Source organism: Lynx rufus, unplaced genomic scaffold, assembly GCF_022079265.1.
Source record: "Lynx rufus isolate CCGP_SWC_20201006 ecotype Redwood Valley unplaced genomic scaffold, mLynRuf1.p SCAF_13, whole genome shotgun sequence".
Classification (NCBI taxonomy): domain Eukaryota; kingdom Metazoa; phylum Chordata; class Mammalia; order Carnivora; family Felidae; genus Lynx; species Lynx rufus.
Window position 1 is genome coordinate 26,928,523 of NW_025814827.1, and position 23,354 is coordinate 26,951,876.

General features: G+C 41.2%; 1 protein-coding gene across 3 annotated transcripts; it reads right to left on the bottom strand.

The window, feature by feature from the left end:
* Positions 1 to 204: 204 nt before the first annotated feature.
* Positions 205 to 12,727, bottom strand: DUT (deoxyuridine triphosphatase). 3 transcript variants are annotated; one of them, XM_047075146.1, is made up of 7 exons: positions 12,688 to 12,727; positions 11,597 to 11,732; positions 8,817 to 8,908; positions 7,134 to 7,178; positions 957 to 1,031; positions 746 to 816; positions 205 to 326 (listed from the first exon to the last, which is right to left on the bottom strand). In XM_047075146.1, exons 1-7 carry the CDS (start codon positions 12,710 to 12,712, stop codon positions 270 to 272), a joined length of 501 nt encoding a protein of 166 aa, XP_046931102.1. In that variant the 5' UTR covers positions 12,713 to 12,727; the 3' UTR covers positions 205 to 269. The 3 variants fall into 3 exon arrangements, with proteins under 3 accessions (XP_046931102.1, XP_046931101.1, XP_046931100.1); XM_047075145.1 differs by lacking the exon at positions 12,688 to 12,727 and adding an exon at positions 12,230 to 12,462; XM_047075144.1 differs by lacking the exon at positions 12,688 to 12,727 and adding an exon at positions 12,143 to 12,462.
* Positions 12,728 to 23,354: the final 10,627 nt, after the last annotated feature.

The following is a 23,354-nucleotide window of genomic DNA, read 5'->3' on the forward strand; positions in this document are numbered from 1 at the left end:
TTTATATACATTCCATTAAAAAAAAGAAACACTTTGTATTAGGTCACCACACAGATTTATACAACATTCAAATGTATAAAAACACAAGCAAGTAAGTTCCTTTGTGACCCCAACTGAGGTATCTTTTCCTTAATTAATCCTAAGACAACCAGTTTTAGTAGCTAACACTAATAAGTTTACAAAAGTATAAAACACCAAAACACCTTAAGCAAAGACTCTTTATTTTTAAGAAAAGTATGTTTTCTCATTTTCTATTCTTGGCATAAGTTTTAATTCTTCCCAGTAGAACCAAAACCTCCTGAACCCCTTTCAGTGTCATCCAAAACCTGAAAAGACATAAAGGTGGTGTTCAGGTGGTTAATTTCAGACCCTATTTCAGTTCTCTCTAGCTCCTAATCTGTAAAAATTTTTTATTCCAGCTGTATCATACTTTCAAAAAGGATATTACAGAAAGAAAATTAAATTTTAAAAAAGCTCCATAAATAAAATATTGGGCAATTTTCAAAATAGCTAGAGAAATAGAATTTTAGAGTATATTTAAATGATGTATTATCCAAAGTAATGCTACATAACAGCCACGAAAAACATTTCAAGAAATTCTACGATTTTAATTTTGCTAAAAATAGGACTATTGTATGTGCTATTATTTAGTTTCAAATAGCATATGAAATGCTTGAAATTGTAGTTTTCCCTTCACTGAAGACGGTACATCAGTTATTCCCAACTCGGCTTTTATGACACTTACCTGAACTTCCTCTATTTCTGGATAAAAAATCCGTTCACAAATGAGCTGTGCAATTCGATCACCCTTTTTGACTTCAAAAGAAGAAAGAGTTTATTACTGATATTTTATTGACACATTCTCTCTATCTTGCCTTAGAGGAGTAAGCATGTGTTATTTAGACACTCCTAACTCTGAAAACTCACATTCATGTGATTGTATGTAGTTAACGTACCTTCAAACTTTTCTTTGCCAAAATTAAATAGTACAACACCCACATTTCCTCTATAATCTTCATCTATGACGCCAGCTAAGGAAAAGAAAAACAGCATTAGCATGGTTTTTATGCTACCAAAACACTGAGGGCGTACGATGACCTCAAAATCACTTTTCTGTAGCTGTGAGGTCTTTAGCCTTGCAAATGGGTAAGTGACTCTTGCTCTGGAACTATGTAGTCTCAAAACTAGGGGCGCCTGGGTGGCGCAGTCGGTTAAGCGTCCGACTTCAGCCAGGTCACGATCTCGCGGTCCGTGAGTTCGAGCCCCGCGTCGGGCTCTGGGCTGATGGCTCAGAGCCTGGAACCTGTTTCCGATTCTGTGTCTCCCTCTCTCTCTGCCCCTCCCCCGTTCATGCTCTGTCTCTGTCCCAAAAATAAATAAACGTTGAAAAAAAAAATTAAAAAAAAAAAAGTCTCAAAACTAAAAAATGATATTACTAAAATGCAAATACATAGAATTCATAAAATGGCCCTGATTTTCCAACCTGTCACCCTTACAAGTGGTGACCGTTTACTATTCTAAACTGGGAATAGGGACTTAGCATCTCAGATAGGTCATCCTGAATTGCTCACTCCAAAACCACTGTTTTCCTGCTGCACGCCTGCCAAAAAGACTAGGAGAAAATAATGATTGGGTTGCAAAGGCTTTTCCTGGTAGCAGCTTCCCACTAATATCCAGATTGAAATGTGATTGAGTCATAAATAAAAAATGTCAAGAAGCCTGAAGATCTGCTGTGGAAGAAGTCAAGGCTGACACACTGTTAAGTGGCAGTCTACCAAATATCAGAACAGTCATTTTTGCAATAAAAATGGAGGTGAACCTTTCAGTTCATATTCTTCCTTTCCTTTTAATGTGAGCTACCATCCTTTCTTAGAGCATGATCTCACAGAAGACATTAGCACATAAGCTTAATAACAAGTACACTTTTATGTGAAACCATGTGTCATCAGTACCTGTTTGAGATTATAAACACAAGGACAGCAAATCTTTGCAAGAGAGAAACTTGCATCAGGGCCCTGCCTTGGCCCAGAGAGGTACATTTCTCAAGCTTGTTAGCATTTCAGTTTGGGTCAAGAATTTAAAACATTTCCATAAACACAAGCACAGATCATACAGGTGCACCAGGACTTCCCATTTCCTCTTTTAATATTAAGACAGAATTCACAACTCAACGGTTTTCAGTGTATTCAGAATTGTGCAACCATCACCACAATCAATTTTGGGGACTGTTTTCTTTACCCCAAAATAAAATCCCCTACCTTTTAGAAGTCACTTCTCTTCCTCTTACCTCTACCCACCCTCCCACCCCACCCCCTGCCAATTTCCTTTTATATATGTTCATTCTTTCCCCTCTGTTTGGAAAATGATAGGACTCATGTGATCCTAATTAAATCCTAATTACTAGTAACACCCTCCTCCTAAACAAACAAACAAACAAAATCCTCAAAGGAAAAAAAACCAGGAATGTACCTCAATGGGTATTAATATTGGTTGGCCAGACTCATAATTATTTGAAAGTAAACTGAAAAAAAAATTTTAAGAACAAGGTTAAGCATTCCCTTTCAATTTTCTCAAAGAGTGGTGGGGGGGGAGGGGGAGCAAATTTTTAAAAAAGTTCCAGAACGGGGAAAACTACTCAGATTTTTCCAGTGGATTACCGTTGAAGTTTAAATGAATCCCTGTGTTTTATGAATGAAAGTGAATTTAAGCATTCTTAAAAGTTCCTGACACAACACTTTTAAGAGTTTGAATTAAAGTAAATTTTTAACAGTGGGAAGAGTGAGTATGAAAGTAGCAGAAAGGCAGCAGAAGTGGTTCATATCATGTCTAGACTGAAGGAAACAGTCTATTCTTTTCTAGTTGTACAGAAACAAATTCAAAGACTAATTCAAAGAATACTGAAGCCTGTCTTCTTTCCCCACTGCCACCTGACCATTAAATTAGTCCTTAATATGTACTGAAAGAATTGACAGAAAGATGGGACCAGCTGTTTTCTATATTATTAATATGCGGAAAGTTCTGGCTGTAGAGAACAACATGGATCAGATTCAGTGTAGAAACCCCTGCAGAGACCATGTTGTTCCATGCTGGAACAGATGACTCCAGAAGGCCATGTAATCTCCAAGTTGGAGATCTGAGCAGTCTAGTACTCACTTATCTAGAAAGGGTTCAAGGAAGACAATGGGGACCAATTTCTGAACTCTTGGTTTCTACTTTATAAGAAAAATTCTACATTACCCAAATAGTACACGTATATAGAAAGTAAAAGCTAATAATGTTCCTCTACCCTCCTTCAGGGAGCCAATGTTACAGTAAGAGATTCTACGTATTACTTTCTTTTTTTCCACTTAAAATATCAGACATCCTTTGCAATTAATATATAAATAGGAATCTTAGTTGTTCTTGAAAAAAATTTTTTAATCTTTATTTATTTTTGAGAGAGAGAGACAGAGTGTGAGCAGGGGTGGGGCAGAGAGAGAGGGAGACACAGAATCCGAAGCAGGTTCCAGACTCTGAGCTGTCAGCATAGAGCCCGACGTGGGGCCCGAACCCACGAACCATGAGATCATGACCTGAGCCAAAATCGGACATTCAACAGACTCAGCCACCCAGCTGAGCCACCCAGACTCAGCACCCCTTAGTCATTCTTTTTAAATCCGAGATATGGAAATACAGTACCATTATCCCTGTGTAACTATTCTCTTACATGCTATCACTCAGGTTGCTTTTGCATTTTTGCTATAATAGACAAAGCAGTCCTTTACAGATGTCCTTGTGTATTCGTGATTTTCAATCTCATCAAAAACTTTCCGAAAAGCACTTTCCTGATCAAAGGGTGTGTACACTTTAAATTTTAGTGGATATTTCTGGATAACTTTGTGAAAAAGGTGTAGCAATTCAAACTTCTATCAGCAATATTTAAGAATGCCCATTTCCAAAGTCCTTGGTAGTACCAGATGGCAACAATCTTAAAAAAAAAAAAAAATTCTGGCCAATGTGATGAGTGAAAAACAGTATCTCCTGGCTTTACTGTGCATTTCCCTGATGACTAGTGAGGCTAGAATTTTTTTCTCTGCATATTTGTTGCACATATGTATGTCCTCTTCTATATTTTGTTTACGATTTTTTTCCTTATTTGTTTGGGCATTTAAATTCTTTTTCCTGTGGCCTGCAAGCATTTGTTTTTACTTTCTGGTATCTTCTACCATACAAAAACACTCCCTTTTTGTAAAGGCCTTTGCCATATATCTATAAAGTAATCCGAATCAGACTCATATGGTTGAATGTCTTGAATTCTGCAAAGCCAGATATCTACCAAGGTTTTATGCTTGGCACACAAAAATGTGAAAAGCCCTTTAACTCACTAAAAGAAATGAAGTCGTTTGAAGTCAATTAAAATGTATGGCAGGAAAAAAAAGTGCCCTCAATTAATACTTTTTTGTTTTTTAGCATGAATGCTAATAGTACGAAAAATCCAATAGTTCCAAGTTTATGTATTACTCAAAGACAATTTGACCTTCAAGAAAAACCCAAGACATTCTTTTTTCTACATAAGGAACATAAGCATCAGGGATATTTCTCTTCATGAGAAAGCAAAAAGTATTTTGAAGTTATCACTGGAAAAATCATACATTGGAACTGGCAGGGTAATTAACTGACTTCAGGCAAAAGTTTTACTGTGTCAAGACTTTGGCATGTCATTTGTTGGAAACCTTTAGTGAAAACTACCCACACCTACCAGATGTGGATTCTGAACAGAATCCTGCATACTCAACTTTTCCCTTTGACCCTTATTTACAGCCTGGGATTTCTAACAACATCTCTCTTTTGAAACAAAAATGGTGGCCAACGATGATAAACCTGTGCCTAAGAGACATTTTTAAGACACTCTGCATCCAAGAACACACCACAATGTGATTTTAGGAATAATACCACACCAACCACCAGGCAAACTAACTTTCCATTTCTTTTACATGAATTTTTTTTCAGGAGGTCGTTTTAAACAGCAAAAATGAGTAACAAAGTCAGAAAGAAAAAAAAAAAAAGCTGCCCCATTTAAAAAAAAAAAAAAAAAACGTGAATTCTCTAAGGGACAAGAAATATAGCTTCTGGGGTCTAATACGTGCCAAGCAGTGTTAGATGCTTTACATGTATTCTCCTTTAATCCTCCCATCCTTCTGAGGCAGGCACACTAATTTCCATTTTACGGAAGAGGAAACTGAGGCTCAGAAAAGTAATAACTAGCCAGTTAATGACAAAGCTGGGACCCAAATCAAGTTGTTACTCCAAAGCCCATGTTCCTTTCACAACTCTTTGAAATTTCTTTAAAAATATATCCAATCTTTTATATCCTAAAGTTATAGTCCTCAATTACCATACTTGATGTTATAAAAGTATTTTTGGAAAGCAAGCATAACCGAGTCCAAGCAATTCTCAACCCGAGTGGGCTGTCCATTCTTGCTGTCTGTGCCAAACTTGGCTCCTTTTCAGTCGCTAAGAAAGGACTACTTTGAGGATTCTGTCTTGCCTCACAGCACCACCTAGTGACACCAAGGGCAGACAGATAGACGGCCCAGGGACAGTACTCATTCCCTACTTAAGGCCTGCAGTGCAGGTTAACAGTGACTTTATTCAGCACAGTGCTTGGTTGGTGCAGGGATGGGGTGAGGTGAAACCCAGCATTGAATTGCAGTGTAAAGAACAGAGGGACTGCAGGGGCGCCTGGGTGGTTCAGTCACCCAGTGGAGTGTCCCACTCCTGATTCTGGCTCAAGTCTCAGGTGGTGACCTCAGGGCCATGGAAGTGGAGGGTGGCGTGGAGCCTGCTTAAGATTTTTTTCTGCTTCTCCCTTGCCCCAGCTCCCCGTGTACTTTCTCCCTCTCTCAAAAAAAAAAAAAGAAAAGAAAAGAACAGACGGATTAAAGGATTGGAACCATGGATGAAGATTCCAGTGTTCAACATGTCAACTTGGACTCATCTCTGAGACAGTTCTTCATCTGTTAAAAAGTAGCTTTGTAAAAATGGAGGTGTTTAGAGAATGAGGCATACCCACTTCTTGGCAAAGAAGTGCCATCTCCCTTCTTCTTGGAGGGAGAAGACGTCTAGTTAGGTGAAGCACTCGGCTCATAATGATGGGAATTAAAGTCAGAACAAAGGTCAGAATTTCCCTACAGTGAGGGGTGGTTAGGGAACCTACAGCAAGAGGACAGCACAGACTGGGGGCTCTTCATGAAAGTGGCTCCATGATGAAGTTGTTGGCTTTGGGAGACCTGAGTAAGGCTTGATTATAAGGGAAATCAGAGCCACTGAGGACTTGTTTGACAAGAAACATAGAAAGGGAAGCATAGCGTTTTCTTTTCTCACTCAGAGAAAGATTTTCTTTTTATATTTTGCCAAACATGGATGGTTCTCTCATGCAGGTTAAAAAAATTCTTACAAGATTGACCTGCATTTTCTATAACTTTGGCTTAAAGTATTTCTTTCTTTTTTTTTAATTTTTTAAGTATTTATTTATTTTTGAGAGACAGAGAGAGAGTGTGTGTACAAGCAGAGGAGGGGCAGAGAGGGAAAGACAGAGAATACAAAGTGGGCTCTGTGCTGACAGCAGAGAGCCCTATGTGGGGCTTGAACTCTTGAACTGCAAGGTCATGTCCCAAGTCAGATGCTTAACCGACTGAGCCACCCAGGCGCCCCTTGCTTAAAGAATTTAGTAATTACTGCTTAAGTAATTTTTTAATTATTTAAGCAAAACATAATTGCTTTAAAATGACATAAAAGCTTTTCCTACCTTTGTAAAACTAACTTTCTTCCAAGAATGGAGTCATTTTTGGACTAAATGCAGATTATCACTAAGCCAAGGCAAAAATCCTATCCATCAGATAATGTCTAGTTAGCCTATTAGTAAAATAACATGTATTTCACATACTGATCATTTAAAATTAGATATAATCAAATAATACTTGAAACTACCTCATAATTTGAGAGATGGAAATTTCTAAAAAGGCAAAACACAACAAAAATCATTTCCTATTGTTGAAGATAAAAATAAGACCTGTCTTTTGATTACTACCTCTTAAGCAAAGGCAAAGTGAATACATACACATATTTACAGAAGGAAAACGTAAACACATTACCTCCTACATCTATGAAGTGTTTCGCAGCCAAGCCAGAACGGGGAGCTAAAAAGAAAAAGAAAAACAAAGAAAAGGAGAAGTTGGCTACTTTAAGGCACGTCACTCTCCTCCCCTAGAACATCTACATCTTAACTTTAGCAGATGGTCCTGGATTAAAGAATATATTTATTATACTGTGTTAAAGGAGGAAAGAGTGTAGAGAAACCTGACACAGTTTAATTCAAAAGCTGCTTAAACCACTCCCACAGGACTTGGGGCCATGGAGGATGTGGAGAAGGTGTGGCAGTGAAGCCTTGGGCTGCTGGGGTAGACTGAGAGGTGAGCAAGCCGAGGCAACTCTTTTAAGAAGTCTGGCCACAAAGGGAGGACTGTGGCTGGCAGGGACACAAGACTGAGGAAGGAGACTTGTTTTCAGATGGGAGGTCTGGGCATATAGCAGTAGAGATGGGAAGAGGGCAAAGGAGGGGGTGGGGTTAAACAGGATCAACTTAACCAACCAGTGGCAAAGCCTAGCCTAGAACTTGGGAATCCCACTCATGATGCAAATGCCAAACGACCCATCTGTATAAACAAATGAACCAGAGGAAGAGAAAAGGCTTGGTATCAGTCAAGCAAACTGTCAAAAAAACAAACCTTAAAAACTCATTCCCACTATGCTTTTTATTCTTAAAATGAAAACATAAAAAGCTAACATTATACCTCATACTTGCTGACTTGAGCAACAGGCCTATCGTTAATTATTCTAGCTTCTAGTTTTCTGTTCCAGAATACTTCAATCAGGCACTTTGTCAATAAATGCTGCCTCTTCCTGCTTTTCCTTTTATTTCATTCCATCTCCCTGATCTCCCCTCTCCCCACCACAAATATTCTCAAAATGCAGTCAAATACTGCCAAAAGGAGATGAAAAAAGAACCCATCTCGTGATTCGTTTAAAGGCGGAAGTATTAGCAGTTCTCACACTCATGGCTAACAAGATGGTGGTAGTCCAGCCCCTTCCCCACCACAGTTCCATTTGTGCCTTTAGGTTTACTCTGAAGTTAAGTTACTCTTGAAGAAAGTTTTGAACTCTCCAGTGACGGGTGATTTGCTTTCCATTTTGTCATAGCTCCTCCTGCTATAAGGCATACCCTCTAGTGCCCTGAAGGGTATCTCTTGACAGTAACACACCCCATGGGAGGACACCCAAAGGGGGAAAAGGCTAAATAAATGGTCTGACAGACTCTGGAGTGAGCAGAAGCCAGAAGTTTTACTTAGCCTTATAATGCCATGTGCCATTAACCCCAGCCTGCCTCTTTCCTTACGTAACAAATATTAGCCATTCTCATTACCGTCTTCACATGTGACCTCATATACAATCTGATCCTTGGTGGGGGAGCTCCAGTTAAAAATCACCTGTATTTTCAGTTTCTCAGTGAGGAGCTGAGAGAACACACTCCTGGGCCAATGTGAGCCTCCTAAAAGCTCAAGGAATCAGAAAAAGAGGGAGGCAAAAAGCAGATAATTACATGAAATCTAAAGTTTCCAAATGGCTGCACTTGCCATTATAGTTGGCACTTCTTTATTTTAGGACACATGCCAAACAATATCCATTCCCTCACTTATACCCTAAATGGAACTAAGATAAAGGAACGGATCATAAAGGAAGAACTTGACAAATAGTTACCCATGTCTTAAATCACTTACCTACTCTTCCATAGCACCCAGAAGGAAGAGCTATCTGAATGTCCGTTTTCACAAGGACTTTTTCCATAGGTGGTACTGTATAATCATAGGCACTAGGAAAATAATGAAAGAAAGTAACCAGTATTTATTCATAAAAGTGTTTCTATACGCTCTTCCTTGTGACTAAGTATATAGAATTGCTTTAAATATATTTCATAAAACAATCACAAAATTCATGCAATCTTACATTTCAGTAACCAGTCTAAGAGTTCAGTACTCGAAGTTTCCAGTTCATATAAAAAAAAGCTTATGAAGAAGATAGTGGTAGATATTCTCTTTTAGTCCATCATGAAAATTGTGCTACCTTTAGATATAGTCATTCTGGCAAATATTTTGGTTTAAGAGGTATCAACATGTAATTTTGTTGTCCCCTGAACAAAATTTTGCTGGGAAACTGAAATACGTATTAGCAGGAGGGGGTGGAAAGGCACACTTTTAAAAGTTGTATGCTTCACTAATGCGATATAAAAAGAGGAAGATAGGGGTGTTCACGTGGCTCAGTCAGTTAAGCATTGAACTCTTGATTTCAGCTTGGGTCATGATCTCACAGTTCCTGAGTTCGAGCTCCACATCAGGCTCTGAGCTGACAGCTTAGGGCCTGCTTGGGGTTCTCTCTCTCCCTCTCTCTCTCTCTGCACCTTCCTGCCCCCCCCCCCAATCATGCTTGAGCACTCGCTCTCTCTCTCTCTCTCAAAACTAAATAAATAGGGGCGCCTGGGTGGCTCAGTCGGTTAAGCGTCCGACTTCGGCTCAGGTCACGATCTCATGGTCCGTGAGTTCGAGCCCCGCGTCGGGCTCTATGCTGACAGCTCAGAGCCTGGAGCCTGCTTCGGATTCTGTGTCTCCCTCTCTCTCTCTGCTCCTCCCCGGTTCATGCTCTGTCTCTCTCTGTCTCAAAAATAAAATAAAAAAAAAAACATTTAAAAATAAATAAATAAATAAACTTTAAAAAAAAAAAAAGCTGTGTTGCATCTGTTCTGCTAGCCTTGGTAGTTAACCAAGCTTACCAAGCTGAAGCCTTGAACCTCACAGGTTGGGGACAGAGCTGATCACTGTCAATAGGCCCTGGAGAAGGACACTGCTGAGAACCCAATATTCTAAGATCCACCCATCAAATGCTGCTACTATTGCTCTTACTGTAGCCCCCTTCTTGGTAGAAATTTAAGAGATTTTACAATGAGCAGAACTGTTAAGTTACTTTGGAGACCTTAGTGAAAACTAGTAAAGCAGTATTAACATTTTCACTTCTTTCATTGGAATTTCCTCTTTCCATAGTTAAGCCCTAATTTATTAAAGAGGGAAGTTATTTCCATGTCTATCTCTGTATACAGTCATCTCTATTCATTAGGAGGATGTTAAAGTATCTTAAATCAACATCTCTCATTTGACTCACAACAGTGCCCAGACATGATGCAGTCAAACTACATCACTCCACGTTTAGCCACGAAAACTAAGGGACTGACCACATCCCTTTCAGCTCTAACAGACTATACCTCACCTTCCTTTTTCTATTGTCACACACTCCTTTCTCCCCTCCTCCTGTGCTTATGACTGAGACCAGTAGTTCTCACATTAGAATTACCCGGCATGCTTTAAAGTAAATCCTAAGGATTTAGTCCTGTATTAAACACCCATAACCCCCAGTATCACTTTTCACCTACCTTAATGGTTCTAAGAACTGGGCACAGTAGTCAAGGGAAAAAAGCACTGAATTAAGGGTCAAAAATTTTATTACATTCAAGCCCTTGAGCAATCAGTTCAGGTCTTCACAAACTCCCTCATCTGTAAAAAAGTAACACTTATCTACTTCAGGAGTGTCCCGAGGATTCAATAAAAGTGCCCACACGTGGGGCGCCTGGGTGGCGCAGTCGGTTAAGCGTCCGACTTCAGCCAGGTCACGATCTCGCAGTCCGTGAGTTCGAGCCCCGCGTCGGGCTCTGGGCTGATGGCTCAGAGCCTGGAGCCTGTTTCCCATTCTGTGTCTCCCTCTCTCTCTGCCCCTCCCCCGTTCATGCTCTGTCTCTCTCTGTCCCAAAAAATAAATAAACGTTGAAAAAAAAAAAAAATTAAAAAAAAAAAAAAAGTGCCCACACGTAAAGGCTTTAGTAGAGGGAAAAGGTGCTGAACAAAGCAAAGGGTGGTAGGTAGTATTACTGACATTCCCACTGCTTTTCTGATTTGTACCCTTTTGACATTCCCAGTCCTTGGGCAGAACTTAAATATGGACATACAGAAAAATTTTACAAATCCTTTAAGGCAGAAGCATCGTTCATGAATCCTCCTCATGTATTTTCATACTCAGCACCTAGACTTCCACCTTAGCTTCTCTTCCTGTTGCCCACTGCATCACCCTCAGGCCACTCCTTGAAGGCCAAGGTGGGCCTTATTCATTTCTACCTTCCACCAGGAAAGGGTAAAATAAATGTTGCAAAACAAATAATGCCTTGGTGGACATTTACATGTAGTTACCATTCTGCATGCTTATCCCAAATCCTTATTGAATTTATGCTAAAGAGGAAAACTAACATTTTCAACAGTAAAAAAAAAAAAAAAAAAGACTGAAATCCTACATAAATGCAAAAGGAGTTTGTTTTTGTAATCTGTTAAGTGAAAGTTTCAAGCTGTAGCAGCAGATGGCAAGAATATAAGCTAACCTGAGAACTCTGCAACTCCAGGCCTGCACCTTCTCTGCGTGGGGTAGGGATGCCACGCGCAGAAGGCGGCGGGAAATCCCCACTCACCTGTACAGGTCGTAGCCCGCGGCCCGCGCGGACCCCTTGCTCGGGGCGGTGGCATGCTCCGAGAGCCGGACAAAGCGGAGCCTCATGGCGTCCTCCGCAGGCCGAGCCCGCTTGCTGGGGGAGATGGTGGGTGTCGCTTCAGAGCAGGGCATGGCAGAGCAGAACGAGAGAAAAAAGGGAACAAGTGGACTCAGAATGAGTCCAGCCGCCAAAAATGTAAATCTCCCGCCAACAACTCCTCGCCCCGCCCACCGACCCCCGGACGAGCCCACAGTTCTGGCTGAGAGGGGAGGCGAGATTTAAACCCTTCTTGGAAAGCGGATTTGGGAAACTACTGCGCCTTTTCAAGCTTTTCCAACTCAGCGCACGGGTCCAACCTGCGCGGGGACGGCCTCGGTGGCTTCCCGCACACACAACAGGAAAGAAGCATTTCCCTAGGGGCTGCTCAGGCTCCCACACCGCTCAGACCACCGCGGCTTGCTCGGGGCCCGCCCGCTGGTCTCATCTCCCTCCTCCTCCTGCTCCTCCTCCTCCTCCTCCCCCAACCTGGGCGGCCCTGGGGAGGGGAGGCCGGGCTCCCAGCCTCCCCACTCCCTGCAAGGGGTGTCCTGTCAGTCTGGGCCCCGACATTACTGGCGCCGCGGCAGCCCCGACTCAGGCTGCGAGTGCTGGACAGCGGCCGGGGCGGCCCCGCGGCCTCTGCTCTCGGCGCTGCGCTGCGCGCGTCTTTAAACACTGAGCGGAGCAAACACGGAAAGAAATGGTAGCCGAGAGCCGGGCGAGGGCAGACGGGAGTCATTTGCCCCGAAGTTTGGGCGCTGGTTGGCTGGCCCGCTCCCGCAGGCGCTCTCCGGGTCTGCACCCTAAAGATACGTCCGGGTAAAATGACCTCGGAAGCAGTAACCGCCGCCGCCGTCTGACGAAGAGCGCAAGGAGGCGGCGCATGGACCGCCCTCGGGCTGGCGCAGGCTCTGGGCCCCCGGGAACGAGGTCTCCGCCTGCCTCCTTGGACTCTCATCTTTTTTGTGGTCTCTGTTTTCCAAGGCTATCCGCGAGGCTCGGGGCCTGGGCCCTGCGCGCTGTTGAGTTACCTGGGGCGGCGCCCCCCGCGGCCATGGCTCCGCAGGTTCTAATCTCAGGGGTCCCCAAAGCAACGGAACCGCACCACCGTGCAGATGACGGTCGCTGAGCTCAGTCCTACGTCCCAGGCCATAGGCCAGGCAGCGTGTTCCATTCCTTACAGTACCCACAGTGCATGGCGTGTTGTTTACCCTTCAAGGGGGCGGGGGCAAGCATCTCAGGATGATCCCAAGGATAACTCAGTTGAAATCCTAGCACTGTTTCATATGACCCCATAGAAACACAGAGGGGGGACCCCAGGATTCGAACGAAGATCCTGGGCTACCCTGGAATAATTTACAATGGGGATGAGGAAATAGCTTTCTAGATAATTGTAAATTGACTTTTCTAGGATATAAATATCTCTAGTTATTTCCAGAACTGATGCAAAAATCTGAAAACTAAAATGAAACGCACCTTGTCAAGATAAACGCAAACAATAGGCCAGTTTTAGAAAAATGACAGAAACGTTAGGGTATTGTTGAGGAAGTTTCCAGACTTCCCTGCTGTGCCTTTCCTTATTGGCCCCACCTCTGCAGTCTCTTACTGGTTCCATTTAAATGTTGGAATTCCTCCGGATGAAGTTATGGATTATACTCCACACTCTCTTCTCTTGCCTTTAAAAATCTACCACTTAAAGACTCACCAAACTGATATCTATAGCAACATGATATGGGTCCTGCTACTTCTCTAACCTCATCTAGAGCCATCATCCTGCTCACCTCTGGTGCTTCTGGCCACAGTGGCTTTCTAACCGTTTCTAGACCCACCAGACTTACTGCCTGGGAGTCTATACACACCCGTCCTTAGTTTATGTTTCATGTGTTTCCAGTCTCAGCTCATCTCAGAAGGGCTATTTCTGTTAAGGGAAGTCCCTCACCACCATTTTCTATCACAATAATTTTTTCTAGTCACATCACTTATTACTACAATCTGTATTTCATTCATGTCTTATGTATGTATGTATGTATGTATGTATGTATTTTTACTTGTTGTCTATATGTTCTAGTAGACATAAGCTCCAGAGGACAGGGACCACATATGTTTTCATTCACTAATGTATTCCTGGGGCCTAGCTTAGTGCCTGGATCAGAACAGTGCTTGATAAATATTTGTTGTATGAATGAAAGAGATCTTCTTGCTTGTTCTGTCAGGCCCCTGTATAGGATCACTTCTCAAAATCTTTTGATTTTCCTGTTTACCCCTTTAATTTTTAGTCAATGTGTTTTGTTTTGTTTTTCCATGTAATGTTTTTTCAAGGCCTGCAATGAAAAACTGGCCTACCCCTCCACCAAAACACTCCCCCAAAGTTCACTCCTCAGGGGCAATGCTTCCAACTTTTTTGGCTCTTTCTTCTGGAATGTAACCCCCTGTTTCTAAATCGCATGTTGCTATTTTTTTTAGTGGCATAAAAATTATCTTTAAAATTAGGGTAGTTGAGGATTAAGTCTTTTACTCCTCTTTCCACCCCATTCTGCAAATAGTTCTGTAGCAATATTTGGATAAGTCAGTACTATTTATCATGACTGTGTAAATATCATTCACTATTGAGATGAGTAATGTGATATTATTTTTTTTTACACCTGTCCCCCTCAAGTTAATAAACATGTTGTTCTTCCATTTGTCTTTGGTGGTGGTGTTTTTGATTCATCTGTTGCTTTTTTCCAAATGCTCCAGGGGGTCTACTACCTTACATCTATCATATCAAATGAAACACTGAAACACATCAAATCACCTATCCGTTTCAATTTCCCCCTCCCTTACCCCTCCATTCTCTTGCTCCAAAATGTGCATGTGACTCTCTAGTCCTGCTGAATAGCTGTCATCCTGACACTTCCCTTTGACCTTTTCTTATATTGGAGCCTTGGTTTTAGGAATCTAGTATCTTCCTTTTAGCTTACTCCTTTATTTTGCTGAAGCCCTTTCTCTAGTAATTTCCTAAGGAAGTTCACATTAGAGATTCAGTCCTTGCATATCCTAAAATGTAATAACTGTAATGACTCCCTTTACCCAGACTCAAATAAAAGTCTCACTTCACTTATGAAACTTACAACCAGCAGTGAGCTCTGCCTTGTCTTACCTCTCACAATATTACCTTATCATTGATTAGCCGTATACAGCCATTGTGTAATTGCCTTGTGATATGCATTTTATCTTTCACTTTAATAAGAGTTATTAATTTGTATGAAACCTTCAAAGCATCTACTTCAGCGTTTTATACAAAAGTGACTTGTTTGGCTCTTTGTAATCCCTAGTCCCAGGAAAGGATTCTATTTCTTCTGTTAATGTGGATAAAATGTTTATTATTTTCACTTTGCATCTGAGGACATTTTAGATTAGAAAGAGAAAGGTGTATAATCCAACTGCAAAAGGTTAGGGCTCCAAACCAATAAGCATATCATAGGACATTCCTTAGGACAATTGAAATAGAACTTGATACGAAAATACATCTTTAATTCCATACACTACAGCAAAGAACTAGACATGTTCCAACCATAGTGTATTCCCTGCTGTTTTTTTAATCACAATATAATTATCTTATCAGTCATGCTGATTAATTCAATTACATACGTCCAGTGCCAACTTGAACCTGTTGAGAATGTAAGTCGGTACTTTACAAGCCATGTTGTCCTTCCTATCTTGACCATTGTAAGATTTTTCTGTTTTTAACAAGGACTTAATGTGATGGTTACTTTATGCCAAGTATATTTTAAGTCTTTTATGAATACTAACTCATTTAATCAGGACAACCAGAGGAAACAAGTGTTATTATACCCATATTACAGGGGAGGAAAACAAATCACAAAGGATTTGCCTATGATCACACAGCTCACAAGTAGAAAGAGATAGAACCAAGATTCAACTCGAGGTCATCTGACTTTAGAGTCCCTGCACTTAGCCACCGTGCTCTGTAGGTTTACATGTGCCTACTGGGACTGTGGTAAACTCTTCTTGATGCTAAGCCTGCTACTGACTATGTTCCCCAGGTCTGGGAAAGATGTGTGTAGTAAATTAACCAGGCATTCTTAGCTTCACAGTTGTTCACGCCCTTCTGGTTGAGACACCAGGCCATACTCTGGGTTTTTCTAACATCACTGGCTGCCTCTTCTCAACCTCTCTTCCTGTTCAAGATAAAAAGCCTTGGAGTCCTGCTTCCTTTTTCTCTTTCTGTCAGATCTTCCCTTATCTAAAATTAGTTTCCTCCTAGGGTAACATGTAGTGCTTTACCCTACTTGTTTTTTCTTCACAGCATGTACTACTATGTGATATAACATATTTATTCATTTCACGTGTATGTTGTATGTTTTCTCCTCTAACATGTAAGCTCCATGATGGACTTGAATCTATCTTAATTTGGGTTCTTTTCAGATGTTCTGTTTCTTTTTCAAATTGTATTATTATTCATTTTACTTTAATTAATTGAATTATTTTACTATTTCACGTTTCCCTTTAGTTATTTAGAGATTTCGCTCTCTGATTTATTATTTTAGATAAAACATGCATGCTTAATTCATCGGTGTCTAAAATCTGAAACAAAGTTATTGTCTTTCTTCTGGATAACACAAGGATCTTTGGATGCTTTAATTTCATTACCCATTCTTTCAACATATATAAAATTATTATCTAGTATTTTAGGTGTATCTTTTCTTTGAATCTCAATAAACATTATTAGTATCACTACATTTTAGAATTATTTTTAAAAATGTTTACCCAGACTTTTATCACTTTCTTTGCTTTTCCTTCTGCATCTCTGATCTCCATCTGGGATCACTGTCCTTTTGCCCAAACTTTCTGTGGACTTTTTCAGTTTTTGTCAGTTTGAACTGACAAAACTCTTGAACACTTCCTTAGCGTTCTTTGACAATCATTCAGGAATGGAAGAGGTGGGAATATTAAAAGAAAATTATCATAATTCCCCATAACCGCATAGCTCTGCTTATCTAAATTCAGAACATTCCACCATGGGCAAAAATACTTCATTTATCATGCCACGGTTCACCTTTACCAGAAATATGTGTAAGCCAAGAAAAGACAGAAGCCACACTTTGGGTTCTGGTACCAAAAGATAGAAGTTCTTTGTTTCAAGCCCAGAGTTTTTTACACCATGGGCAAAACACCAGAGTAATGCTGAGGATAGGTGTGATGTATATCTATCTTTTGGGGAAGGGCAATTGAAATAAGGGAGATAGGAAAGAAGAACTCATATACAGGTAAATAAATTTCAGTAAAAAGTACATATGTTTGTTGACTATCTGAAAGTTTGTCCTTTGGTCCAGAATACCATCAGCCTCCAGAATAGCACAATACCCCCTAGAATACCTTGTGTTTCCTTAGGAGTATCTATAGCCCAATTTGAAAACACTAGACTAGCATATAACTTGCGAATTCACAAGAATGTTCCTGCCAGGCTCTTAAGAAGAACACAAAAATCAAATATTTGTAGCCTTTCAATTTCATAAGAGCAGCACATGGATCGTAAGAATAGAAGTAGCTCAGGAGCTCGACATTATGTTGAGTGGCAGTTAAATAAAGCAGGTAAGGAGGAAGCAAATCGTTAACAAAATAAGCATTTATTATTAGAAACTACTTCGGACTAATTCACAAATGACTGCCACATGGTACTACAAAAGTTCAAGGGGATCGGAATAGTTAACATACAAACTCAGAACTGCAGTTTTCACGAATACACTGAATACCCAATCTGTTAACATGATCATCATGAAAAGCTCACTCTGAATTATGCCAGTGTGTAGGAGTACCAGGAGGTGAAATTTCTGTATTTACAGCCCATAGAAGGACATTTTATTTCCTTTTAAAAGCATCACTGAGTTTTTAGGAAGTAAAGAAAATAAAAACAGGTAGCTTGAGAGCCAGGATACACATGAAAATCACCTAGAAAGCTCGGTCAAATGCCCATGTCCAAACCCTACTGCAAACTGACTACTCAGAATCTCCAGGGTGATTCTTGTTGGCCACCTCTGGTTAAGGACCATTGCTTTAGGGAATTTATTTCTAGAGAATCTGCTGGGGTTGATACAGAGGGAGAGAGAGAATCTTAAGCAGGCTCCACAAGTGGGGCTTGATCCCACCACCCTGGGATCATGACCTAAACCAAAATCAAGAGTCAGACGCTCAACCAATGGAGCCACCCAGGTGCCCCAATTTTACACCTTTTTAACCATTCTAAGACATGTGAAGGTCTGTCTGCCTGCTGCCTTTAACAGCACAAACTGGTAGTCACAAAAGCATGGGTCTCTTGGGGAAGCTTCTAGATCTGGGATCAAAAAGACTCACAAAAGCAGGCCAGGTCTGTTTCTAAGTGTTCCCAGGGATGGGCTTATCTTCTCACCTTCCCTGAGAGCACGGGTGCCTTTCCTCTTGGCTCCATCTGTTGGGGACCATCTACTTCCTTCTGCTCCTCTTCCCCAACATGGGCCCCATCTTGGTCAGGTCCGTTTCCTGGATGAAACAAATGGGTCCAGGGAGCAGGTATGGAGAATGAATGTGGAAAAAGAAGATGATGTTAGGGCCACACTGGACAGTTTCAGTGTGAGTGGAAACCCACTGGTTGGTTGGTTTGGGGCAAGTGAATGTATGACAATCATTCTGAGCAGAACGTGAGCATGAGAGCCTTATTATATCATTGAGGGTGGCTCCAGGGGAAAGGATGCCTAGTTAAAACACTACCTCAGACAGTTTTGATCTCTCTATTTCTCAGGTCTCGTTGGTTGCACCTGATTTCCTCCACGACATTAAACAACCGTTGTATGATTTTTCTGTTGGTAGCACACAGTTTTTCCAAATTAAAAAAAAAAAAAGACAGGAACAAAAAGGTTATGCTTTTCATCTATGTCTGTGTAAACAAACCCAGTAATTACCATAACTCAAATTGCTGCTGAAATTCTCCATATTTTAATGTGCACACTGTCGCTCTTGCTACTAAATCTCTGCATATATCCTGGGAAGTTAATCCTGAATTAGGAAACAGAAAAACTGATTAAAATAAAATTGGGCCAAGTCCATGATTTTTATATTCATAAGATTCAAAATTTCTGTGAGGAAATGTGCAATGCAAATTGAATTATCTTCCAGAATAATAACAAAAAAAGAGAAACAATGGTAAAATATGGGTATCCATGCAGAGAGATGTATGAATTAGGCTTGCTAAGGTTTCAGTTGATTGTGATTCAATATTCTGCTGCTCTGAAACAACCTTTACTTACTAGGCTGCACAAACTCAATTCTCTTCAGTCGGTAGTGGATATTATCCAGTTTTCATGTAGCAACATTTCATCAAATTTTACACCTGTATCAAGAGAGGTTTGTTGCTGAACTTTGAAGAAAGCATTATCAGTCCTTATACGCGTTTTAATCACTGTCATTCCTGATTGCCTTTAGGACAAAAGTGCAGTTGCAAATGTTCAAAGAAAAGTCAGGAAGGTAAAAGAGCATTGTTTGGGCATCTATTGGCCTGGGCTAAGTGAAACGGACTATTAAGGAAATAATGCAGAAAATTCGAGTCTCCACATTTTCTTTTAATAAATGGGAACTAATCTGAATGTTTTCACTACATATCTTCCTTATTTTCCCCCAACCCCCAGACCCCCTTTCCATCCCTCTCTGCTCTCTGTCCCAGGAGTCTGACCTGTTTGGACCTCACCAATGAGCTCTCTTGTCCTCTGGCTTGCCTTGCGGTTTGACAATACAGAGCTCCAGCAGGAGGTCAGTGGGGTAGGGGAGGGTAAGTTCTGGGTCCTCTCTTGATGTCTGTGTCCCTCCACTGAAGACCACTGCTCTTGCCAAGGTTGCCCTTTCTTCTAGGCTCTAGAAGCTACATGCTCCCCTTTCCCTTCACGCCTTCTACTTCAGGGTACTACTTTCTTCTCTGTAGTTTTGATTTCCCACATCTTGGTCCTCACCTTTATAAATAGCACCTTTAGTAAACTCTCCTTAAATTATCCTGATTTGAATGCTCTGTTTCCCATTACAACCCTTACAGAGACAGACTCTGTTTTATCCAGTCCTATATCTAAATTCTCTTCACATTCTGGGGCCACCAATATCTCTTACCAGGACTACTGAGAGATGTCTCTACTTCTACCTTTTGTGCCTCAAAATCTTGTGAAGTTTTCCCATCACAAATATAAAATCCAAATTCCTTCCCATGGCGCAAGGCCAGTCATACTCATCTCCTTGGTTCTAGAGCATACTGATTTCTCTTTTGCCTGAGGACCTTTGTCCCTATTATTCACTCTGCCTAGATTGTTCTGTTCCCTGCTTTTCATGTAGTTCACACAATCCAAGACAAAAATTGAGTAAGGAGATGGATTTTATTCAGTTGATTGCAATAGGAAACACCACAGATCTAAAGATTAGAGTGCATATTAGTTTCTTATGGTTGCTGTAACAAATTACCACAAAATTAGTGGCTTAAAATGATAGAAAGTTATTACTCTTATAGTTTTGGAGGTCAGAAGTCCAAAATGAGTCTTATTGGCTAAAAAGGGCTGTACTCTGGAGAGTCTAGGGGAGAATCTGTCTCCTTGCTTTTTCCCACATCTAGGGCTGAATTCCTTGGCTCATGTTCCCTTCTTCTGTCTTCACAACAGGTGGTGTAGCATCTTCTCTCTGACTCTGCTCCTCTCTGCTTCCATCACACGGCCACTTTCTGTCTATGGTCACGTCTTCTGTTGCCCTCTTACAGGAATATTTGTGATTATATACAAGGTTGGCCCAGATAATCTGGGATAATTGTCCCATCTCAGGCTCCTTAATCACATCTGCAAACACCCCTTTTTCATAAAAGGTAACTTTTATAGATTTTAGCAATTAAGACCTAGATCTCTTTTATGGGGCATCATTAGCCTACTACACTATATCCTAGAACAGTAGTTTTGCCTTAGATCTTTATAGGGAGTAGAAATAGTGGAAGAGGAAATATTTATTCCTGTGTCTAGCTAGTTTTAGGGGGACAAACAATTCTAACGTCAGCTAATTATTCATGAGACAAGGAACAGAGTCTATGGCTGACTTTGTCAACTGATGTAGGCAAAAGGGGAACGGTTTAGGTTTGCTCTTGTCACAGGTAAATACAGCAGTCACATCCATAAGTCTTGAGAGAATTATGAGAAAGAGTGGACAGCAAGTCTTATCTAAGCCTGTGGGGAATGGTGGTTCATTGCAGTTTGCCATTTTCTAGAACACAAAAGGGTGGGCGATTTGAGGGGGAGGGATGTTTGGGGATATTTCTTAACCATCATTGTTTTCCAGGAGCATAGAGTTCAGGTAACATTAAACATTGTCAGCAACTTCTCTTCCTTAAATAATTTTTCGTTGATCCCCTCACTGACCACTCTAAGTACACCCTAAGTTTCCATTATTCTCTGTTACAGTTTCCTCTTTATTTCTTCATGGTATTTTTCATAATCCATAATTATTTTGTGTATTTGTTTGTCTATCAAAACCATAAACTTCTTGAGCATGGGGAACACGGCTGTCTTATATTTGAAGAGCTTAGGACAATGTGTCTTCATATCTTCAGGACATTTTTGTTGAATTGACAAAAGAAGAAATACCAGATGGCCAATAGACTCAGGAGAAACTGTCTAGTAATGACCTCATTGGTAGTAAAAGAAATAAGAATGAAAATAACAGTGGGATAAGCAAAAAAGAGTCAGAAATCCCAGACAGGAGGACCCACATGTTCAGAGACACAGAGGTGTGTGCTAAATGTGAGTCACAGCTGGTGTGGGATGGAGTCTGAGCTGGGTGGGGTGAGGCTCCACAGTTAGTCAGAAACCAGACCCCAAAGGAACTTGGGATTTATACTTCCTATTCCCCTCAGTGACCTGCATTCATTCATCCTTTCAACAAATATTTGTTGAATATATTTCATGTGCCAGGCACTGGTCTAGACGTTGGGGACATAGCAGGAAACAGAACAGACAAAAATAAGTCCGAATAAATAGAAGTGATTGAAATAAACAGTTCTGAGTGTTCAAGAGAAGAGCAAAGCAGGAGGGTGAGATGTGGAATGTAGGTTTGTGATTTATAGAGAGTGGCCAGGAAAGGCCTCCATGAGAATATACTATCTGCCAGGTGTGGAGTTGAGGGGCAGGGGGACTTTAACCAAACTTAAAGGAAGTGACATCCTAGAGAAGGGCATTCTAGGCAGAGGGCACAGCAAGCACTCAGATCCTAAGGTGTAAACTCACCTGTCAGATGGCTGGTGTGTTGGGGTGCCTGGGTGGCTCAGTCAGTTAAGTGTCCAACTCTTGATTTGGGCTCAGGCCGTGATCTCATGCTTCATGCGTCATTGGGCTCTACACTGACAGCATGGAGCTTGCTTGTGATTCTCTCTTCTCTATATGCCCCTCCCTTGCTTCTGCTTTCTCTCTCTCTCAGAATAAATAAATAAACATTAAAAAAAAAAAGATGGCCATTGTGGTCTGAACAGAGTAACTTGGGTCTTACAGTTGTCGGAGATGAGATCACAGAAGCGGGGGAGGGGTGCAGTTGCAGGGCCTTGTAAGCTTCTGTAAGGATGGTGGCTTTTCCACTAAGTGAAATGGGAAGCTATTGGAAGATTTTGATAAGGGGAGTAACATACTGTATTTCATTTAATAGGATCACTTGGGCTGCTATGCTGAATGAGACAAAAAGGATCGAGGCCTGATGCGGGAAGACCCTTCAGGAGGCTACTCAGTGATCAGGGGAGAAATGATGATGGTTGCACAGATCAGGGAGGTAGCAGTGGAGATGGTGAGAAGTGGCTAGATTCTGGATATATTCTGAAACTGGGTCAGATGTGAGGTGAGAGAGAGAAGTCAAAGATGACCCCAAGATTCATGGCAAGGATGGGGTTGCCATTTACTGAGATCTGGAAGAATGCTAAACGAGCAGCTTTGGGAAGGGAGGCCAAGAGCTCAGTTTTGGACACATTAAGTCCAAAGTTCACAAGTAATACTTTTTCAAAAGGGAATTCGTTTTGTGAATGTACCTGCGAGCATTAGGAAATCGTACAACTGGTGTTCATACCTCTCCAATGTGCTGATTGCATTAGTGGCTGCATAGTTTAACACGACTCAAGACCTGTTCTTGCTTTCTTCTCTGAACTTCCTACCTTCCCTGAGAATATTTCTACCTCTCCTTTGTTGGGAGAAGTACAAGGAAAATTAGAAAATTTAAGTACATAATTGCTTTGGAAGTAGAAAGTCCATATGTGAAATAACTCCTTTTGCTGATCTCTTGGGCATCCAGAAGAGCAGACAAACTGCATTCAGAAGCTCAGGACAGCCACCGGCTTTGGGGACATAGGTGCATTGGAACGGAGGCCCATGCTTTGGCCCCCAAGGCTCTGCAGCTGAGTGCACAGGTTGGCATGTCTTTCCCCAGTAAGTCAAGTGTTTAGCTTTGGGCCCAAACAGCCCTCTGCTGAGAGGTCGTCCAGGCTAAGAAAGCAAGCAAAGGCTCTTTGCTTCCAATGCCATTGCTCTCGCCTTCTCTGAAGCCGCAACATTCATAACCTGGAGCCTGCTCTCACACTCTGAGTTCCCCTTCCATATCCCTCATCTTGAACTGTCCAACCTGAAAATACACTCTGCTTTGCTGCAGAGTCATTCCATGTAAGTCAATTTTC

What these genes read in the sequence shown, in the direction of transcription:
- DUT (XM_047075144.1), bottom strand. Translation starts at nt 12,395, where the DNA reads ATGACTCCCGTCTGCCCTCGCCCGGCTCTCGGCTACCATTTCTTTCCG. An exon ending in CCCTCCCCAGGGCCGCCCAG is followed by an intron (nt 11,733 to 12,142) that starts GTTGGGGGAGGA and finishes CCTGCTCTGAAG; the next exon opens with CGACACCCACCATCTCCCCC. An exon ending in TGGCAAAGAAAAGTTTGAAG is followed by an intron (nt 817 to 956) that starts GTACGTTAACTA and finishes CTTCTTTTGAAG; the next exon opens with TCAAAAAGGGTGATCGAATT.